This window comes from Sceloporus undulatus, chromosome 5 (assembly GCF_019175285.1).
Source record: "Sceloporus undulatus isolate JIND9_A2432 ecotype Alabama chromosome 5, SceUnd_v1.1, whole genome shotgun sequence".
In the NCBI taxonomy this organism is placed as follows: domain Eukaryota; kingdom Metazoa; phylum Chordata; class Lepidosauria; order Squamata; family Phrynosomatidae; genus Sceloporus; species Sceloporus undulatus.
Window position 1 is genome coordinate 51,227,628 of NC_056526.1, and position 23,260 is coordinate 51,250,887.

At 36.5% G+C, this 23,260-nt stretch overlaps 1 protein-coding gene across 1 annotated transcript in view; it reads right to left on the reverse strand.

Moving 5' to 3' along the window:
* Nucleotides 1-23,260, reverse strand: part of PTPRQ (protein tyrosine phosphatase receptor type Q) — a 126,862-nt gene that overhangs the window by 7,409 nt on the left and 96,193 nt on the right. Inside the window, 5 exon segments of the mRNA XM_042467980.1 lie at nucleotides 4,154-4,230; nucleotides 5,945-6,035; nucleotides 10,476-10,557; nucleotides 11,225-11,251; nucleotides 22,788-22,916. Of these exon segments, the coding sequence (XP_042323914.1) occupies nucleotides 4,154-4,230; nucleotides 5,945-6,035; nucleotides 10,476-10,557; nucleotides 11,225-11,251; nucleotides 22,788-22,916 (406 nt within the window).

A 23,260-nucleotide genomic window follows, 5' to 3' on the forward strand; every position in this document is an offset into this window, starting at 1 on the left:
TATTAATGAGAAAACTCAGTTTATTGCCATAGATATTCAAATGAATTTGCAGTGCTGAAGATAGGTGTGTATGTGTGTTGGGGGGAATTCCCAGGACATGGACCTCTAGGGGTCCCAGGCTTCTTGAGATCTGGATAGTAACAAAACAGCATTGCAAAATGAATTTTAGTATCTGAAGAGCCTGAATAATATCTATAATGTTGGTTGTTAAATCTGGATGCATAGGCAACGATCCATCTTGCTCCAGTTTCATTTGCAGTTCTCAGCAGTTCAGGGAATATGTATAACTTTCCAAATGAGCATCCGTTGTCATTACTTTTATCTAGCAGATACTGTTATCACTAGAAACCACAGGCATTTGTAAAAATAATGGTGGTTTATCATATACAAGTGAGACCTACATAAAAATGTCATTTTCAAAGCTTCAGCTTGGCACTCATGCCTTTTCCCAGGATACTTGATTCTGTTCTCCTGTTTCCCTCAATTTTCTGAATTTTTTACCACCAGACACTTAGCATTACATTGCCGCCAAGTATGCTCAGCCACCTTGTTTTTGTTTTGTATTTAAATATACCTCTGCAAACACCTTGAAGCTTTCCCAAGAATACTGATATCCCCCTCTTGTTAGTAGATAATGCCATTCTGACTAGACAAAGACAAACACTCACCTCTGAATTTTGGAAACAGACTTTATTGCAACTACTCTGAGCCACAGAAATTCAAAAACAGACATAGAAATATTCACATTTATGCATTCAGAACACACACACACTCTCACACACACTCAACTAGTCCTGACCCTACAATACTCTTGATATGAATCTTCCGCCTTAGTTCTATAAATAGTCAAATATGCTTGGCATAAACTGTGCTACAAAGGGAGCATGGCATTGTCATTACTATATTTACTTTAGTTAATTTTTCAGCAAAGATTTAAGAACATAAGAAGATCAGATCTGACTATGGGTCTATTTAGTTCAGTATCTTATTGGAATAGAATGCACATAACAAATAGAAAATTTTGCATTGCTAAGTTACAGTCTCTCATCTCATTCTTGCAACGGAGGGGATTAACATAGCTTTCCCAAGCCACCTGTTCTGTATATTAAGTATCAGATAACCAATAAACAGCTGTGAATTACTTGACCTGTAAGTATCTTGATTTTTATTTGATGTGAGTTTAATTCTGTCAAGGACTAATCATTCTCCACTGTGAATAAACCCTGGAATATCTTCTGTAGAAACAATATTGGTGAAAAGAAAACCAAATGGACAGAATGTATGCCAATTGTGTTGATTTGCAAAGCTTTCTCCTGCACTGAATTATTCAACTCAAAACAAAGAAATTACCTTCTCTTTTTAGCACAATGGAAAGGATGTGCAGAAGAAAGACACTAAAATATTCTTGCACAGATTAATTACATTTTCTCCTTTTAGGACTGGAACTCCTCATTCCTATTGTTTCTAATGAAGAAATGAGTGGACAAAGTGGACAATGAGTGGACACTTATCAATCTATAGAAAATGTGGATGTTTAAGTCTCTAGCGTAACACAGAATATCATATTTGAAGTACAGTAGTCCCTTTCTGTCTGCTAGCAGTAATCACTTTTAATAATGATATGGCACATTAGCACTAATAAAATGCATTGTACATGACTATATTAACTGCAGTTATTGGATGTTGCTTAATATTCCCAAATTTCAAAATTAAGTCATAGGGTATTCTTATGTATAAGGTTTAAATGAGTGTTGTGTTTTAAAAGATTTGTGATTTAATGAGCAGACAGCAGATAGCTGCTTAGAACTGTACTCTTATCCCATTTCTATTACAAATTGGACAAGTCTCTCTGAGGATCAGTTTCCCATCTGTAAAATAGGAGGAATGGGACTTCATAGGTCATTATTGACAACAAACATATTAGTTTAAATCTAGTTTTTAGTCCCAACTACAGTAGTTTTATTTATTCACTGGAAACCTAGTAAGCCAACAGTTGTATAAAATCTATTGATTCAGTGGGTTTACTGTAATTTTGATTTTGACCACTGATAATTGCCAAGTACTTTGTATACAAGAAAAAACACTGTTTAATCCTCAAGAGAGTATTCCAGAAAACAGGAACAATGCACCTACTGAATGCATGTCTTCCCCCACCTGCCCCAAAAAACTAGACCAGGAAATGGTGTGCAGATATGAAGATGTCAATAAATTTAGTATATATATAGATGTGTTTCTGGGGATTACTTCTTTTCCAGAAAATTTGGTGCTATAATGTTTGCTGCACTGCTTGTTACTGTTTCTTTTGTATGATTTCCCATTACATTTTTGTGGAAAAAAGAAATTAACCATGTGTAAATTTACAGCGCTTTATAAATAAAGGTTAATAATAATAATAATAATAATAATAATAATAATAATAATAATAATGTAAGAATTACAAGGCTTCCAAAGACTGTGATAACTGAACCATGAAAATAAATTAGCATAAAACTCCCTCAGTGCATTAGTCTACCAAGTCTTTCTTACACTTCCTATTCATTTCCTGTTTTTTAAAGCCTTCTCCAGTGTCGAAATTGATCCAGCCCCCCCCCCCCTCTTTGTGGTCAAAATGTGCCCTATTGCCTCTAGAGGACATTTTGGGACAAGAATATATTTTTAAAAATGTTTGCAAAATGTTTCCACTGTTGGCTGTCCCAGGAGGCCTCCAAACATTATTGGAAATGACCTCAATGTCCCCTAGAGGCCATTTAGGGGCATTTTGAAATTTTTGACCCTTGGGGGCCCTGAGGTGCTACCTGTAACTCATGGGCTGCATATTGTCCATCCCAAATTTACATAGTGAAAGACTTTGCTGCAATCTAAAGAAAAAGTGACATTCATTTCCTGTTGTTTTTTTAAAGGCTTCTCCTCAGCTTAAAATGGCCCAGGGGGACCCAATAACATGGTGAATATGCCCCCATGGGCCCTAGATGGTATTTGGGAGCAAAAATACTTTCTGGTTTTCTTGTTTGTTTGTTTTTGGTTTTGCAGAGGTAAGTACGGCTTTCTATGAACCCCTAAGGCAATGATGGTGAACCTTTTAGAGGCTGAGTGCCCAAACTGCAACCCAAAATCCACTTACTTATCACAAAGTACCATTTCCCTCTGGTTTTCTAGTTACAAACTATGGCAAACGCTGTGCTGGGGCAATGGCATACATGCCCACAGAAAGGGCTCTGAGTGTCCCCTCTGGCACTCACCACTACTGGCCTAGAGGACCAAGGCAGCCCCCTAGTCCTCCACAGTTGCCCACCCCAGATGTAGATCATGACAGACTATGCTATCCAAGAAATGGAAGTCCCACAATTTGATTGTTGGGGGAAGCAAGTTGGGGAATATTATTAAATATTATTATTTAATAGTAATGTTTAAAAATATTGAGTATTCCTCAGCCTTGCTTCTCAACAATCAAATTGTGGGACTTCCATTTTTTTATAGTCAGCCATAATTTGTCATGAAATCCAAAATCTAAGATTGCAGTCATTTTGAGATTAATTGCAATAAGTGTTGAACTGTATTCAGTACAGGCTTTTGTTTCCTACTTTAGTAAGCTCCAGCATTATTTACAAAGGCCTAAATCCAGCTGCTAGTGCCAACTATAGCAGACCTACTGAATTATTGGATAGAAAGGCAGTACTCAATGTTCAGTGGGCCTACTCTAACCAATGAGAGCCAGCATGGTGTAGTGGTTTGAGTGATGGGACTAGACCCTGGAAAGAACATAGTTCAAATGTCTGCTCAGCCATGGAACCTAGTGGGTGACCTTGGGCAAGTCACAGTCTCTCAGCCGCAAAGAAAGTTAAGGGCAACCCCCCTCTAAAAAATTCTTCCTAAGAAAAAAATTGTGATAGGGTTGCCATAAGTCAGAAATGACTTGACAACAACTCTGCCCATAACTAGTTATTAGATTTAGGCCAGTCTGCACCAGAAAAATATTAATATAAGTCTTATTATATCTGGATAAAAATGAATTTAGAGAATCACATTACATTATAGCAAGAGAAGAAATAATACTGCAACAAGATAAATGAAAATTTAGACCAATCATTTAAAAAAATAAACATATTAAAAGCAAGGCAAATGTGATATTAATTACAATTGATTCCAAACTTACAGAAACATAGCTGGCATTGATGTAATCAGATCCAGGTATACTTGCATCAGGCATTAGCTTCACCCGGTTGTTGTTATCTGCAGTAGAAGTAGAAGCAAGGCAATAGCTGTTGTTTGTTTTCAAATATTAGACAGATACTTCTACTGCAGATATATCAAGTATAGATAGACACACATAGATGTAAAAACAGTATTTTAGTGTTAGAGTTTGTGGTATTCATAGGCCTACACACACAATTTATCAAGCAGATCCCTCCTACCATGTCAGAACTTCCTTTCCCTCGTTGCCTCCACAACCTACTCCATACGGGCTCTCAGTAAAGATATGCTATGATATAAATAAAATATTAGAATAGGATTTTAAATTTATGTTCAAAAATAAATAGGTTGTTTTAAATTTGATGTGGAAATTGTATGGCCTTCCAGATGTTGCTGATTTGCAACTCACAGGAGCCTATGCCATTATAGCAAATGGTGAGGAATTCTGGGAGTTGCAGTTCAACAATTTATGGAGGACTGCATAGTCACTACCCCTGGTCTAGATCTAATGTTAGAATATAACCAGTGCAAGCAGAAAGTTAGTCATGACTAACATGTTCCATTAATTTCAATGTGTCTATTATAGATAGGAGAAATACTCGATTTAGCCCCTTCAAAAGTAGAAATCCTGTTAGTGCATTAGTCTGTGTTATATCACAAATAGACCAGAAACATCAGGTTTTAGCACTGGTAAACAGAATAAGCAGCAGATAGAAAGAGCAGCTGTTAAGAAAAGTTAATAGCACAGAATGTGGCTACATTAACAGAGGAATGCTCTGCCCCCCATCTCACATCACAGCTAATGCTTAAAATAATAATGGCATTTCTTGTCTTATTAAGTGAAAAATGAAGCAGTGTTAAACTACAGAGAGACAGACTCCTGTCTCCTGTGATAAAATCTATCCTTGACTTACAAGTTACCATATATTCACTCTGATCTTTAGTGGCACTCTTACACAGTACATTTGTGAGTTTCCTTATGAATGCATCACTATGTTCCAAAGGAAAGGAAACTTAATATAGAAACAGACCAATGTATATTTGTCAATATATAAGAAATTAATTTTTTCACCATGAGAAAAAAAATCCAGCAGGACATGTTATGTCACAAAGTTAAGTAATTATTTAAAATTATGTGGGCCTATTACTTAGTCCCACCTGGAGGAACCTCATATAACTAATTGCTGAACAGTGAATCAACATGTGGAAAAATTCTATTGACACTTCATGTCTACTCTGCTTGGAACTAACAAGGTACCCTTCAAATATTTTGCAGATGAAAACAGGAGCACACACAGCCAAGAAACATCAGGGCGTGGTTATGGCAGCGAAAGTTATTAAGCTGAGTTAATTGAGTGCAAAGTACTCTTGTATACAGTTTGCAGCAGTTGAAATAAGCTGAGGAAGTGAGAGGAGGAGAATGAAACTCAGACATTTGAAAAGCAGTTGAAAGAGTGGAATGACAGAGGATTAACTGGGACTTCTTGCCAAATCAGAACAGTTGGAGGACAGGATTCAGGCTATGATTTCTTGTAGCACCAGTTTAATATGCATGCAAGAAAGCTAAATGATAATGATAAATAATTTTCAATAAAACAACAAAAACTAGACAGAGAAATGATAATAGGTCCAGGCTCCCATCTGCACTGAGAGCCCCCAACCTCATTTAAACACCAGAGTAGAACTAAAAGTTCAAGATGCATTTCACATATACAGAGCTGGAGAAAAGATTAATTTGTAAAATGAAACATACATGGCTTGATGTTTGGGAAACGGTTTTTAGACCTGTTCCAAGGAAGATCGGCATCAGTTGAGGCAAGATCTGGAAGAAACTTGGGAAGTTCCTACAAAGTATATAATACATTAGAATCTCTTTCAAGTTGTTTTTGTTATAAATAAATCATAATATCATTAGATCAGAAGTAAATATGCACTGAAGAAATATAATCTTATTGATACACATAGTTCATCGCTTGGGAGGCGGCATACAGAAGATGAGGTATGTAAAAATGTATTCTAACTATGAGACTCTTCTGGCAGTCTTACATAAATAAACTGCTTTCTTTTTTTTTTAAGTGATAGTAGTGGGAAAATGATCTTTTTACTGACACAAATGTTCACATTTTGAAAAATAAAAAATACCTGAAATTCCAATACTGATTTATTGCAAAAATAAGGGTTTTCCCCATATTATGAGGCATTCCATCATTTGCCCATGTGAAAAAAATATATACAATCATGATGAGATCAAATGAAACAATTGCGTTCAACTGCATCATTCCAGTACAAGGAAAGACTGGCAGGGGGTATGTGAAATATATTGGATTTCTAAAGGCAGCTGATAACATTACCAAAGCCTTTCACCTCTCTGTCAAACTTTGTTACATCCACCATGTCAAACGTTAAGCTGCAGAACAGACTGTCAGGCTGAACTATCTAAGCTTATATGAACTTTCACATTAGAAGTCTTGATAAAGTCAGTCTATCATTCTCTTTGTCTTGTGTGGGGATTTTAAGGAAGGAAATCAAATAGGGCAGGGCTTTTTTCTTGAACCATTTTATGTAGCAACAGCAGCCTAGGTAATCCATCAGTGAAATATTTTTTTCTTGATTTTATTTTGCTTTATTTTATATTATTTTGGGAGAACAATTGTTAGAGCTCCATAACAAGTGGGCATTTAATCACGCAAGGATAACTGGCAAATTGTTTTTCCTCACTGAACTCTGTCTTGATGGAGGAAGGACTAGAAAATATAATCTGGGCATAAGAATTAGGGATAAGGGAATAGATGAGCTTCCCTGTTCAAATATTAAACATAAATTCTGTACAAGGAATAGAAGTGGGAGATTAACGCCCACAAAGACAGAATACACTGTATTAAGTTTGTGTTGGGGGGGGGGGATGAAAGAACAGGCTTAAAATCAAATTGTTACCAAGCTTATCATTTTCACCAGCAATTTTTAGTGACTTCAAATTACTGCTAACAAAGTTGCTTATGTCCTTGGGAGATGTCATACTCCTGATCATTTTGACAACAAAAACCCCTCAAGAAAATTTCACCACATTTTGGATTCTCGCTGTACCATTTTAGGCCCAAGAGAGGTCATTTTTCCAAAAGGATGTGACCTGGAAATTGATGTCTGGTTTACTTGCTGCTGAAAAAAGGCTTCACTTGGACCTAAAAGGGTCATGGTGGGGGAAGAAGTGTAGTAAAATTATACCCACATTCCCAAAGGGGTAATGGGGGCATTTTTAAAAATTAAGGGAGAGTGTCCTGGGGTTCCATATGCCACCCAGGAGCTATACCTTCTCCATTAATGGCACAGCAGAAGAGCCAAAATGGGGGCAGGGAAGGAGTACACCAAAAGAGATGAGTTATGCAAATTTCTAAATCTCCTCGTGCCCAGGGATACAGATACAATGCTGACACAATAATAGGCCTGGATAAAAGATATCCTCAGCAATTTCCTGAAACCCCAGATTGAAAGGAATTTAGAGTCATCACAACTTCAGCTGACTTAGTTGTTAGCTTGGCTGGTATGTAGCCATCTTGGCCATTCAGGACTGTGCTCTGCCATACTAGTTAAATGGTTTCTAATTAATTAATTAGATTTTTTAGCAGATTACTATGGTACAACATGTCTCCAAATGTTGTTATCTTGATAAGATGGAACTTCAGCCGTTTTCAGGGGTGGTTGGAATCCTTACACACACTACGGTATACCCAGAAGTATCTTATGAGTCCAATATTAAATGCAGACCAAGACTGCTCAAGGCTGTCCAAGATTCAGTAGGAAATACTATTAATCTTGTTCTTCTTTTGTTATTTGTTAAGAGGATGAAATACTATAATCTAACAGTATAACTGTCAATTGATTTTTTTCTTCATTATTCACAGATCCAGACAATGAACAGTTCATGGCAAATCTATAAAACCACAACTATAAAGTCATTGGAGAATGACAAACGATTAAGAGGATAGCAAATGTCTCCATGGAGTGATGAACCTCTTAAATAACAAAAAGGTATCTATTTTTGACATTTTAAAAACTTGATATCCATATAAAAGAAGTTACTTAATAAAAAAAATGAAAAGTCAAGACTTAAACATAGTTTTGGTATGACATAGTTATTATATAAATGTCATGCATATTTTGGAAAACCTAGACTGACAATACTGCTAAATGAGATACTGCTGATAGTGATTTTACAGCTTGCAGTTAACTGTGAGCTACTCCTGTGACACCCTACTGAGATAAAAGAGAGCTAAACAAGAACACTGCAATGCAATGATCTTACCTAGCTCCCCTTTATTTCACTTTAGGTAAAAAATGTACTTGGAAGGTTCAGTAGTGCCCTTGGTTGAGAGGAAGTAATTTACATGTTAATGTGTGTGTTGGTCTGTTATTGAACACCCTGAGGCCTTGCCATTGAACAACAGACCAACACAGAGATTAGCATGTAAATCAACTCCTCTTAACGAGCGGACACACACTATATATACCCCACTCACTTCCATGCCAGCATTCTCCGAAGATGCCAGCCACAGATGCTGGTGAAACATCAGGAATAAACTCTTCCAGAACATGGGCACCTAGCTCGACAAAACCTACAAAAAACTATGTTTATGCATATGTTTCCCTGATTCCTATTGCTTAATCCCAAACAGAGAGCAGGCCCATTGAATCACTTATTGAGTGGTAAACTGACAAGTAGATAAATCTACAGAGCTATATAAATAAAGCATAATCATAATCATAATAACAATAACAATAACAATAATAATCTACTCTAATAGGAACAGGATTCAGGCCATAATGTATTGGCCATACTCAAGAAATGAAAATCAAGAAATAGGGTGGCATTATTAGTGAGGAGATATGTAGCAAAAATAGTAAAATGATATAATGCCAAGTCTGACTGAATTATATCAGTAAGACTGACAGACAATATAGAAATCAAATAGACTACATAATTGAAAGGAAAAGAAGAAGCAGCTCCATTCCATCTGCAAAAACAAGACCAGGAGCAGATTGGAGAACAGACTGTGAACTGCTTATATTAAAAATGAGAGAAATACTAAACCAATAATTGTACCAAAAAATAACCTGAAAAACATCCACACAGAATTAAAAGATAATGTAAAAAATAGATTTACACTATTAACCCTAATTGACTGGGAGCCAGAAAAACCTTGGACTGAAGCCAGGGGCAGTGTTAGAAAAGAATGCAAAAACATTCTATCTGTATCCAAAAAGAAAGAGAAGCCTTAATCAGTGATGTCACTAGGGTCAGCATCACCTGGTACAGTAATTCATGGTGTGACTCAGCTTCTCCCATCCAACACCATACAGAATCCTTAGTAATTTTTTGTACTAATGCTATTCATAAATCATAATTCTCATACATCACCGAATGTAATGGCAATACAGTAATTCTGACATAAATAACCAGCAAAATTAAAAAATTACATTTAAATTACAATATCATGTACACAACCTAAATGAATTTACATGGACATAGTTTCATGTACTTAAAGTGAAATTTTAGTAAGATGATGTGATGCTTCCTTGGCTTGCAACCAGATACCAGTAATCTGCTGTAGTGAAAATTCATAGGGAAACTTTTGCATGATGGTACTTGCATGTGACAGATAATTGCTGTGAGTATAGAATGGCGGAGCAAGGTACTATTCCAACACTGGAACTACAAAAAGGAATGGCTTCTTCCAAGCAGCCAAACATAGGGAAAAGTAGTAAAAAACAAAGCTACAGTTCTTTCCAAACTAGATTAGATTGATGATGAATGTGAGACAGCAATCACTTCCTTCCCCATAAATCAAATAAGAATTACCACCTTTTGCTAGAGACCATTCAGTCAACCTATATTTTGGCTGATAATGGGAGGAAGATTTAAACTGCCCCAGCATCGTGTTCTATCCTGAAAATTTCAAAGTATTCCATGCCTTCTCCCACTCCTCATGGGACCTCCTCCCATCCTAGATATCACATGGGTAAATTAACATATATTGCTGAAATGACTACGTATTTTTAAATGTTTGACTTTAATACTTTTGCTGCTGCAGTTCTGATCATACTGCAATAAGAAAACACTAGTACCTAAATGGGTGTAACATTACTTTCTAAACAATCAAGCTGGTAATTGAGTATTGATGATCAAGGGCAGAGTCCTTCATGGCCTTGCCTACTTAAAATGGACATGAAATGTGACACATGAAACGAATGAAGGTCTTGCAATGTTGTGACAACTGCTGGTAACATACCGAAAATTCTTCCTGAAACTTTAGGTTGTTGTTTGCACAAAGCTCTTCAACATGTTGTAGAAAACATTTCTTGCCTATAGGCCTAGAAATAAGAGAAAATACATTATCAGTGAAAAGAAAAGTGTCTTTAAAAGAATTATCAGAATGTTAAAGTGTTATTATCCACTTGATTGACAAGATTAAGATACGGATGATAATAATATGCATAATTTACAAAAAGGAATCATTTATGTTTGGAATTGTTTTGAAGATATCTGTTTCTCTAGCGTTTCACTTTAAACCTCCATGGTTTTAGATGATATAACACAACTGCTGTCTACAAACTATGTTTTACAAAGGTCATAACTCCAAAATGCATTCTTTCTATATTTATGTATTTTTCTAAAGTCACCTTTCAGTTCAGTTCAAGCACATAATGCTTCTTTTGTCACACAGAAACCATTTTATACAATGCAGGGGCTTTAGATATATAAAATATGGCAGTGACTTCATTCCCATAATGACATGGTTTTTAAACCCCAAGGAGTTAAATATCCCTGTATTACTTGCCAAGCTAAAACACAGACATGCAGGCTTCACCCCAGAGAGAGAGAAAGCATTTCTCCAGTTACCATGCAATTAGTCATGCTTTTATGATTTATTCACAGCTTGGAGCTTTTTCTAATAAATATACAAAAAGGAACCACACATTACGAATCAGCAAACTAGCAGATCTATAGGCACAATGTAAAAATCAATAGACAACTTACTTGATGGATTTTCTATAACTAAGTAACCTGCAACAAAGATTGTGTTAAGAGTTCAGTTTTGAGTCAAGCAAAACTCTGAATTCCAGTTAAGTTCAAGATATAAAAGAGAAAAAAGGAAGGTGTCAATAATATATTCAGTATTTCCAATGGGTTAGTTCTATAGCTCCTTTTGCAGTTGTACCATTACTAAAAATATTTTTTTAATTTTCTTTTTTTGAGGGGAGATCTTAACACTGTGAAATATCATTTGATTTGTATATTTTACAGATCATTCAGCAAAAGTGCATGATGGAAGTTCAACTTGGTAAGATTTTTTTTCCCAAAAAAAAGAAGAGTATGCAAGAGCAATGTTTTCAAAAGAAAAATTCAAACATTTGGGTTTACCACGGCAAAGAAACTCCATGCATCAAGAATTCAAAGATAGAGCCATGATAGTCTGTAAAATCAATATGTAAAGAGATCTTGTAGCAGTTTTGGGAATAACTGAAAGAAAGAAGTTGGCAGCATGAGCTTTTGTAGACTGCATAAAGGAATCTTATTATGGTTTGATGAATCACAAGGAGTTCTTCTCTTGCACAGAATTTTTTAAAAGTACTTACTAACTGCTATACATAAAATGATGTAACTATAGGTTTCATGTATGTATATATCTGCTTGCTTTTCTGGACCAGTATAAATGCTTAGCACCTCAGGCCACTGGTGGCCAATGTCCTGTGATCAGGCAGAGGTTGGTGATTGGGTTTAGGCTTGATTCTTCATGGTAAAGTTGTACAGAAGTCAGATACTCTTCTGAACATATACCCCCTTCCACTCTATTTCCTTCCCAGACATGATTAATTTCAGAAACTGGGTGGTCATCTGGCCTTTGGGATGACTTTGCATTTCCTAAAGAAGGGGTGCTTGCTGAATAGTGATATATATGACACTCTCTTGTCCTATTTTGGTATTGGATGTAGACATTCCAGATTTGTGCAGCAACTACAAAGTAAGGAGCAACATGAAATTAAGTGAAAAGCACTAGTGAAAAGCACTCCTGTACCTTTAATTGGTGTGAGGAAGAAGGAATTTCATCAGGTGTAGCTTATCATGTAGGCAAGACCTACATGAAATTGGAGTACTGGATATCTAGATGAGATAATGGTGGGATAAGATCTTTACATCTCTTCATGGAAGAGAAGAGCCAAGGTCCAGCTGAAGAATGTAAAGGATCTGGGGGCATTTCTAAGCTTGTGGGTACCACAGAAGTCAAAGTGAGCGAAGTGGGTGGAATAGGACAAATTCCATCAAGCTCATGCAGCTGTAAGCAAACCTTTAAAGGATACTGAGCCTTCACTTTCTCATTTACTTCTTAAAAACATCTGGAATTGTTTGAACTTAAAGAGAGTTCTTCAACTCAGTGATGATACCAATGCCTTGTTGAGTTTGCTGCTTTTCATACTAGTATGAGAGGCTTTAAGACTGTTTGAAAGATTTTTAAGATCACATTTTGAAAGCAGAAAATTTAATGACTGTGATTTTAAAAAGTTTTTTTTAATGGACAAAGGGCACAGTACCATGAAAAGCTGGAAAGCAATTTTTAAAGTTGAAAGATTGGATGTTTTTGTAAGTGTTTTGCAAATAAAATTGACTAAGGAAAGAGATCGGTTTGTTATGAGAATATGGATTGGTTTTGTCTGGTAGAGGTATCACATTGAAAGCAATTTGAATAACAAGAGAAGCTAAATAGACATGCTATGTCATTGCAACACTGTGTCTGAGGAGTCACTGTGCAGACAAGTGTTTATATATGCCATGTTTGTTCTTTAATAGAACAATGGCAATGATTCAACCCCAGAAAATATATGTGATCAAGTGATTTGGCAGCAGATAGGAAAGAAATTTAATCTGATAAAAAATGACTTCAAGAACTTCAGATTAACAATCTTTGACTTGATTAAAGCAGAAAATCAGAAGATTATCGCCCTGGGGTTAAAACATTCCCCAGTGCATTCTAACGGGGGCCAGCACAGAGCGTGACAGGAACCCGATGGGGCCCAGAATGCTAGTTTACTGCACGGCAGGACGACGACGAGCATCCCCATAGGGTTCCAGGGGATGCCATTTCTGGGCACGCATTGAAACTGTCCCCAGAAATGGCATCCCCTGGAATCTGAAGGGAACCCGATGGGAACGCTCGGTGGCGGCGGCGGCATTCTACCGTGCAGTAAACTAGCATTCTGGGCCCCATCGGGTTCCCGTCATGCTCTGTGCTTGCTCCCGTTAGAATGCACTGGGGAACGTTTTAACTCCAGTGCGATAATCTTCTCAGATGAAGCAACAAGGTACCGGATGGAAGAGGAGAAGGACTGAGGGGAGATACTGGCATATGAAGAGGGACCCTGTTGGCACTGTGGTTAAATGCCAGTACTGCAACCATTCACAGCCACAGGGTTGTGAGTTTGATCTCAGGGACTGCCAAGGTCCACTCAGCCTTGCATCCTTCTGTAGATCACTAAAATGAATACCCAGCTTGTTGGGGGCAAATTAGCTTACACATTGTAAATTGCTTAGGGGGTGCTTAAGTGCACTGACAAGCAGTATAGAAATGTACTTGCTATACATTCTCTGAAGATGCCAGCCACAAATGCTGGTGAAATGCCATGAATAAACTCTTCTAGAACATGGCCACATAGCCCAAAAAACCCACAAAAAACTATGGATGCCAGCCATGAAAACCTTCAACTTCATGTACTTGCTATTGTTAAAAAAGAATTATGAATGGCAATTTTCAGCCAGACCAATAATTTTGGAGATTAAGAAACAATCTAGCAGGAACCAAGGGAAAGTACTGAATATATTGGAAATAAAAGAGAGGAGAGGAATAAATTTGGACACTTTGGCGCGTTACAGACGCGCCAAAGGGGCGTGCTAGGGTTAGGAAGGGGCGTGGTAGAGTTGAGAAGGGGCGTCACTTCCTGACGCCCCTCAACCCTAGTACGGACTGAGTCCATACAAAATGGCGGCACCCGTCCACACGGGGGGCACCATTTTGACGTCGCAGATGCATAGCGTCCGGATGTCGCGAGTGCGTGACTAGCACCTCGCGCCGCCACTTCTGGGGCCCAGAAAGAAGCCCCATTTCGGCATTTCTTTCTGGTTACGCCCGGGAACTGCGCAGTTTGGCCACTGCGGTTCCCAGACGCAGCAACTGGCGGCGGCGGCAGACCACCCATTTTGGGCGGTCTGTAACGCGCCTTAGGAAACATTGCAAAGGAGAAGAGTATCTGGATGATCCTCTGGAAAGACAGTTGAGATGCTGGAAGGAGGAATGCTTTAACTTACAGTAAAGTCACCAGAGAGAACAATGACATTTGGGGGCAGTTTCTGAAAACAATTATGATATTTAGCTCTGAGTTAGATTTTTGGAAAAAGAGAATGATGAGAAAGATGTTAACAAGAACTGCATCCACACTACTGAAATAACCCAGGTTCACACCAGTTTAACTGCTGCAGCTGAGTGCTTTGGAATTCTGGGATTTGTACTTTGTTGTGGCACAAGAACTCTCTGACAGAGAAGGCTAAATATTTCACAAAACTACAAATCCCAGAATTCCACAGCATGGAGACATGGCAGTTAAAGCAGTATCAAACTGCAGTATTTCTGCAGTGTGGGTGAAGCCAAAATCAATGCGAAGGTTTTTTTTTTTATGGAAGGATGCCCCCACCTGCCCAGGTTTTAATGATTTTGATGAATTATTTTAAATTTGTACAATTGCAAGTGTTTGAGAGGAAAAAAACCCAAAGGTTAAATTAAAAGTATGAATGGATAAAGTAATTATGTTGTTTGAAGCCTGATGTTGACAGTGTAAAAGAAGTTGTGATAAAATTACACTTTTCATATATATATATATATATATAGAGAGAGAGAGAGAGAGAGAGAGAGAGAGACATTAAGAAATTGTTTTAAACAATATTAAGGATGATTTATATATGTGCTGGTGGGTCAGGTAATTAGAAGGGATGATATCATGAGAGAGGGTGGTGTGGCAGGGGAATCAAATGCTAAATTTGATTTAGAGCCAACTTGTATGAGATTGAATGTGAACTGAAGAATATTTCCATTTTTTTTTTTATAGTTTTACTTCAGTTGAAGACTATGGGAATTTCAGTTATTACAGCTAACTTCTAAGTTCAGTTCCTAATGTTTCTGCAGAGCAGATTGATAATGAAAGAAGCTAAACTTGGGATGCTTTACATAAAAATAATGTAATTCACTGCAGTGAATTCACTTAAAATGCAAAAGAGTTGCTCTTGAAGGGAAAGAGAGAGAAATGTCCAAGGGCACTACTGCTGAATAAAACTCCTGAAGTGCTTTTAAAAGGTTAGGAAAGAAAGATACTGCATACATATTTTAACACAGCCAGTGTAATAGTAGTCATCTAGCTCAGGCTCAAGGAAGCAGCAAGATGCTGAAATATCCCCCATGACCTCCTATGCAGATCAAAGCAATCTCAGGAGGTCTGTCCAATTTAGAAACTACAATTTACAAAGAGAAAATAATGGAATTACATATTAGACAACATGGTATTAAAAATGTATATTTGATGTAGGAATATGATTTGTTTGGGAAATAAACATAAAATTTTTTATGTTGTGAAGATGATTTTTTTAAAAAACCAAAAGTAATTCTCCCAATTGGCAAGGCTGCATTCTGTCACCCTACTTTTTCAACATGTACGCAGAAGATTTCATATGAAGAGCAGGCTTAGAATCAGAATAAGGAGATGTTAAGACAGGAAGAAGAAACATCAGTAATCTACGATATGTGGATGAGACTATACTACTAGCAGAAACCATCACAGACGTGGAATAATTACTAAGGAAGGTAAAAGAAGAAAGTGCAAAGGCAGGCTTATTGCTGAACATAAAGAAAACAAAACAAATGACCGCATCTATGTATGTTCAACTTAGATAATGAAAAAATCAAAATATTTAAATAGTTCCCATACCTTAAATCAGGCATTGATAAGAATGGTGACTGCAGTCAAAAAAATAAGAGGATGACTAGTAGGAATGGGAAAGGCAGCCATGAAAGAACTAGACAAGATCCTAAAATGTAAAGATATACAACTGAACACTAAAGTTAGACTCATCCAATCATTTGTATTCCCCATCACCATGTACGGATGTGAGAGTAGACAGTGAAGAAAGCTGATAGGAAGGAAATCAACTCATTTGAGATGTTATACTGGAGAAGAGAGCTGAGGATTCTGTGGATGATATAAAAGACAAACAAATGGATCCTAGAACACATCAAGCTTTAATGATCCCTGGAAGCCAAGATGAAGAAACTGAGGCTATTGTATTCTGACCATATCATGAGAAGGCATGACTCACCAGAAAAGACAGTAATGCTAGGGAAGGTAGAAGGCAGCAGAGAGAGGAAAAATTCATGCCAGATGGCTAGAATCAATCAGGGAGGTCATGGGCCTGAATTTACAGGACCTGAGCAGAACAGTGGAGGACAGGGGGTCTTGAAGATGCCTCATCCATAAGTCCACCATGGTTTGTGGTTGAGTTGAGGACAATTAATAACAACAACAATTCTCAAAGAAATATTTATATATTCAACTATAATAATAATAATTCTTAAAGGTAGAAACAAGCTGATTAAATCTTTAAATATTAGAGGAAAAACTTTTGACTTCATTGGAAATAATACAATTTGAGTTTAAAGCACTTCTAAATTGTGGTTTGTCTATGTCATGTATCAGTACAGATGGCTAAAGGTGAAAAGATAGTTTTAAAGAGTTTGGCCTTATGTTCTATGGAATTCCAGAAGGAGTGAAAAGTGAATTGACAAATGTTCTTACTACTAATGCAGTATCATAGTCAGACAACTTAGTTTGATTGCAGTTTTCCAGTCCTTTAAAAACACTGCTTATTTAACTCTTTACTAGGAAAATTGAATACCCCAAAGAGACTTACAGAGCAAATCCCACATATGTTTACTTGGAAGTGAGTCTCACTATGTTCAATGGGGCTTAGATCTGGTATGTTTTCATAGGGTTACAGCTTTAATTACTTTAAAGCTCTCAGAATAAGATTTTTATCAGCTACAGTTTTGACAATTTTATTAATATAATACACTGCACTATTGGAAGCCAGTTATGTGGATACCTGCCACTGAGCTCACAAATGGAAACATTAGTAGAAACGATTATCTGTTTATTTGACTGGTGATCAGTTTAAAACTTTAATTCATTTGTTTTAAGTTGGATGGAATTTGTGCTTTAATTTTAATTGCTTAAGTTTACATTACATGACTAAAAAGAACCTTACCAAAAAGGAATAACTCACATGCAGATAGTTAAAGTTAAGTTGGTTGCTTACTTGTGCTAAATCTTAAATAAGGACATATATAAATTAAGTGGGCTAAGAATATTATCAAATCAGTCTCTATAGTCCTGCAGCCTATTCAGCTTTGAAAACCTTCCTGCTCAGTGTTTCATTTATCTTTATTAGGAATAACATCTTCCATGGGGAAAACCTGGCATTTTTGGGATCTTCTCCATTCCCAACAAAAAATTATTAAAATGACACAAATAATTTGCCAACTGCTGTAGTTGTTAATTGCCAACAAGTTGGCTTCGACCTATGGCAACTCTAGATGAGAGACTTCCAAGCTACTCTTTCATCAACAGCCCTTCTCAAATCTTGCAAACTCGGGGTGATGGCTTGATTGATTGAGTCTATCCACCTGTAATGCCATCCACAGCAAAGCTACTTACAGACATGCAGCTGATTTCAGATGAGCATTGTGGTCTAGTGGTCTGAACACTGGACTATGACTCTGGAGAACAGGGTTTGAATATCCACTTGACAATGGAAATCCATTGGGTAATCCTGGGCAAGTCACACTCTCTCAGACTCAGAGAAAGGCAAAATCCCTCTGACCAAACCTTGTAAAAAAAAACCCCATTATAGGTTCATCTTAGGAGTGCCAAAAATTGGAAATGATCTGAAAGCATATAAAAACACTATCACTAGCTAATCCCTAATATATAGGGAGATGATTTATACAATCATTCTAATTCTTTTTTGGAAGTAGTACTGTGAGCAGAAATGTAGCTTCATAGTGATCAAGTACATTATCTAAGAAACCCAATTTGTGGAAGAAACTTGTCAATATCACAGTAATAGTTAAGATTAACAGAAACAAGTTATCATATGAAAATATAGTTTTCTTCCAATTATTGAATAGTATGTTCACCTTAGGGTTGCCATAAATCGGAAATGATTTGAAGGCATGATACACAAATATGCAATGATATTGCAATATAACTGTACAACAGGATTGATCAACAGTGTAGCCCTCTAGATCTTTTTGGACTTCAGATGCCATAATTTCTCACAACTGGCTATATTGCAGTCTAACAACATATGGAGAGCCACACATTATACTTATTCCTTACATATGAGAAAACCATGGTTCGGGTTTTTATTATGCAGCAATTCAAAATGTTTAATTAAACAAGCCTACCATGCAGATTTGGATAATATGTTTAGGTTACTAGAGTTATTATTACAGAAAGCAAGTGCAGTTTATGGGCATTAGTAACATCTATCTTGTCTTGAGTGATAGGTGGAGCCTTTGAGCTTAGGTGAAATGTTAGTTTTGTATGACTTTCTATCCTTACTTCTAGTTTCAATTATTTGTCTAGATTTAACAAGTACTCATGTATTTATGTTGGCAATAGTGCCTGGAGTTCATATTGTCACACAAAGACTTAGCTTACTTGCTGGGTCAGTCATGTGAAATCCACTGGGAATCAAATCTTGTTCAACAGAAACCACAGAAATGAATATAAAGACTAAAGGCTTAACTCATAAGCACCACAGGCACTTGCTAGGAATAACTAAGGAAATAAATTTCAACAAGTTAATTGAAATCTTCATAGGTCTTATCCTTCAGGGACAGTAACATACAATCATTACATATGAAAAATCCATACACAGAGAGAGAGCCATTAGGCTAAAACTCAATAACAGATCTTAAACTATTTAATAATGTTCTAATACCTTCACACAGATAGACAACATATTTTATGATTTGTCTAGTGAGACTTGTAGCATTTTTGGCTACATCTTCCTCAAAGTCAAGAGTTTCCCCCAAAAAAACAAACACTGGAAAATAGTATCAGGTGTTAATACTAAGAAGATTATCATACATTGTTAAACATGTGACTGACTTCTCCTGTTTTGTAGTCTCATTCAGGATGCTGTCGCTACCTCCCAACTGCATGCGGGCAAAAATCCAGGTAAAATCCACCCTCAGATGGCCAATTTAAAAGCCAAGAAGCTCCCAAAAGTGAAAAGAGGCCAGTTAAGGGTGGATAATAGCTGAATTTTTGCCTGGATGCAGTTGGGAGGTGGCGACAGCGGCAAAATCCATGCAATAATACCTGGCTGCATCCTGAATGAGACTACAAAATGGGAGAGGTAAGTTACAATTTTTAAAAATGTGATAATCTCCTAAAAAAAAATACCAGATGTACAGAATATGACTTTCAGTCATCAGTGCTGGTGAGAGGGGACATTTTTATCTGGGACACTGCATACTTTGTTTTTACTTAAGTGTTATTCTGCTATCACAAGCCCTATTTTGTTGTTGTGTGCTTTCAAGTCTTTTCTGATTTATGGCAACCTACTGAAGGGTTTTCTCATCAAGTTTCTTCAGAGGGAGTTTACCATTGCCAATCTCTGAGGCTGAAAGAGTGTGACTTACCCAGGGTCACCGATTCGGTTTCCATGGCTGAGCCAGGATTTGAACCCAGAGTCATAGTCCAACACTCAAATCGCTATACCACACTGGATCTCTCTTATTTATACTTATAATATAACTTGTGGTTAGCAACACCATTAAATCATGTGCTATTTTTATAATGTTTTAAAACATTAAAACACACATTTAAGGGGTTGAGAAAATTATTATTTGTTATGGAAAGCATATCAAAGAAATGTAGCATTGACTGGACCACTTCACAGCAAATATCCATAGACCTTAAGAAGTATGAGATTTGAAATTGACATGCTGAAATTATATTAAAAAGCAGAAGCACAATAAGTATCATAAAATGCCCATGTATGTTTCCTTTTATAACTACTGTCATGTTGGTAGGTAAATTTACACTTTATAATAAAACACAGGTTGGCCACTGAACTTAATGACTTTTCGATCTCTCCCTCTAATACAGTAATAGTCAAACTGCAGCCTGTAGGCTATACATGACTGGTCAGGTCCCTTTTTGCCCAGTCTCCAGCCGTCCTTGGTACTCCCCAGAATTTTCTAAAATTGACTTCATGGCTTGCCACCAAAATCTGGCATCAAACCACTAAATAAATTGCAACCAGTGAGAAAATGAACTTTAGTCAATGCCATAGTCAGTGCTGCAATCGATACCATATTCAAGTTATATTAACTAAATAATAAATTAAATAATTTCTAATGAGTTTTAAATAATTAAAGAGATTTTAATTTTACAGTAATACCAAGAAATTTCATTACAGTAATTAAATCTAAGTGGGTTTGAGAATTATTTTATTGTTTAATGCTAACAAGTTAGGAATTGAATAATATTTAATGAGTTGATTCAATGTGAGACATTTGGGAGCACTTTAATCTGTTAATATTCATAAATGTAATAAAAGCTTTTTAAAAGAATCAAGTATTTCTGATGTTTCATCTGCCATATTAATGCCTCCTGCAAAGAAAAGGATTATTTTTAAAAAGTACAGCCCTTGATCACTTGACCAACCTAAAAAGTCATTACTCTTGTTTTAATATGCCTAAATACCCTAAAGACACCAGACCCTATCTGAACTTGGAAGCTAATTAGGATCAGACCTGGATAGTATTTGGATGGAAGATCACCAACACATAACCGGACTGGCAAAACCACCTGTGACTATTCTTTACTAAAGAAAACCCATATAGGTCAACAGAGCGTAGTAACACACAAGTGAACACAGCACATGAGAAACCACACATGGACTGTTCAGCCATGCAGCAACTTACTGGATGACAAATATCTCCTTGCGTCTAAAGAAAAAGGAGGAATATCTGGAAACAAAATCCATTCATTATTAAGTATTCAGAGAGATACTAATATTTTTATTCAGATTAAAATTCTTAATGGGAAAACACTGAGCATAAGCACCTGAATTTGAAACAGTGGTCCCCAAACTGTGCCCTTCACCTCCCAGAAGCCTCAGCCATGTTGGCCAATAGTCTGGGATTCTGGGGGCTGAAGTCCAACATCTCTTAAAGGGCACAGTGGGGACAACTTATTCAAAATATAAAAGCTTACATTGTAAAATATGAATGGATGTTAAGATTTTTTTCTATTTGTCTTCTGTAATGACCATTTCCAGTACAGTATTATTATCATCACCAATATGTTAGTGACAGAAACTTTAGCTAAGATGAGGCACACTTTCATCCTTGTAGGTAATCCTCATGAAATGGGAAGGCCCTGTCTTCACATTCAAATTCTAAAATGCTCAGAAATATGGAATACTGATCAAAAACTGCAATCTGCTGAAATCTCTGCTAGCCACCTATAGTTTGTAGCACTGAGATTTCTTTAGAGAAGTTACATAGAACACCAATTGTGTTTCAGCTGATTCATGTATTAAATTCAGTGATTACCACCCAAGACAATGAAATATATCTGGTCAAAATCTTTTCCTATGCAATGTTTGGCTCAGAAAGGCCCTATGCATATCATCCTAGGGCCTGAGTGGTCTACAAGTAAATTAAATTGAAGTATTTGTATTTAAATTAATTTAGATCTACTAAAATCAAGGGTATGAACACAGATCTTTAGATGGCATATTATCTGTGGTTATGTTTTCAAATGTCTTGGCTCTCACATACCAAGCACTTAGCAATCTACACGCCATTCTACATCTTCAGCTCATCTTCCTCTGCTTTCCTTTATTTTGTCCTCAGAACAATTCTTTTAATTTAGTTAGGCATAGAGACTAATTGGCCCATAATGCTCTATTAAATATCATGGCTGATAGCTCTTGAAACTCAGACTGTCTTGGTTTAAACTGCACAATATTTCTACTATGTCACACTGACTCTAGTGCTGACAGATTATTGAAAGATGGTCAGATATTACAGAGTGACTGATGTTATTTAATTGTTCTTAGTCAAAATGAACATCAGTAGCATGCTCTCACAATATTTAAAGTGACTTTATATCTCATTCTTTAAAAACCACTTAACTTCAAAACTACTCAGAGAGATTAAACATGCAATTTAAAAACATGTAGCAAATATTCTAGGCAGGATTGTATAATTATTTGCATTTGGGCCTTGTTTCAAAGAGCAGAAGAGCAAATGATTATTTCAATTCTTGAGAGGGGTGTCTGCAGTTCACCCTTTGAAAGAGGATCTTTGAAAGAGGTGACCTGTGTAAATAAGAAAACCACAAACACTTCCAACAAGTAAAAGGTCACAATGGGGTCATGGCTGCAGACCCCTAGAACTACTGTTTTGCCTAAGTATGCTTACCGTGTAAATCTCTCATCCTTCATTTCCAGGTCTGCCACTGTGATTAACTGATCTAGTTTGAATTTAGTGTCAATAATTTCTGCATCCCGTGGAGAGTATGTGCCCCCTTCTTTTTGCTTTTGGCGAATTCTAAACCAAAGGAAATTAAGTAAATCCTCATAATTCCTGAATTAAATAGATCTTTTTTAAAAATCTATTGGTACAGAAACAACAAAAGTAAGATGAAAAGACAAGGTCTAGAAGTGCCAATATATAATGAATACTTCTACTGAAATTACAGACATTTTTGGTGCCATTTTTGCAATGGTTTGCATCTCAAATTAAAATACAAAAGTAAAGTTTTATATTTTTCTGTATAACACAGAAAATTATATTTTCAATGAAATTCAGCAGTATTATCTCATATCAAATAATTACCAGCTCAAATTATATAAATATCAGATAATACTACTTTTCAAACAAAACAAAATAGC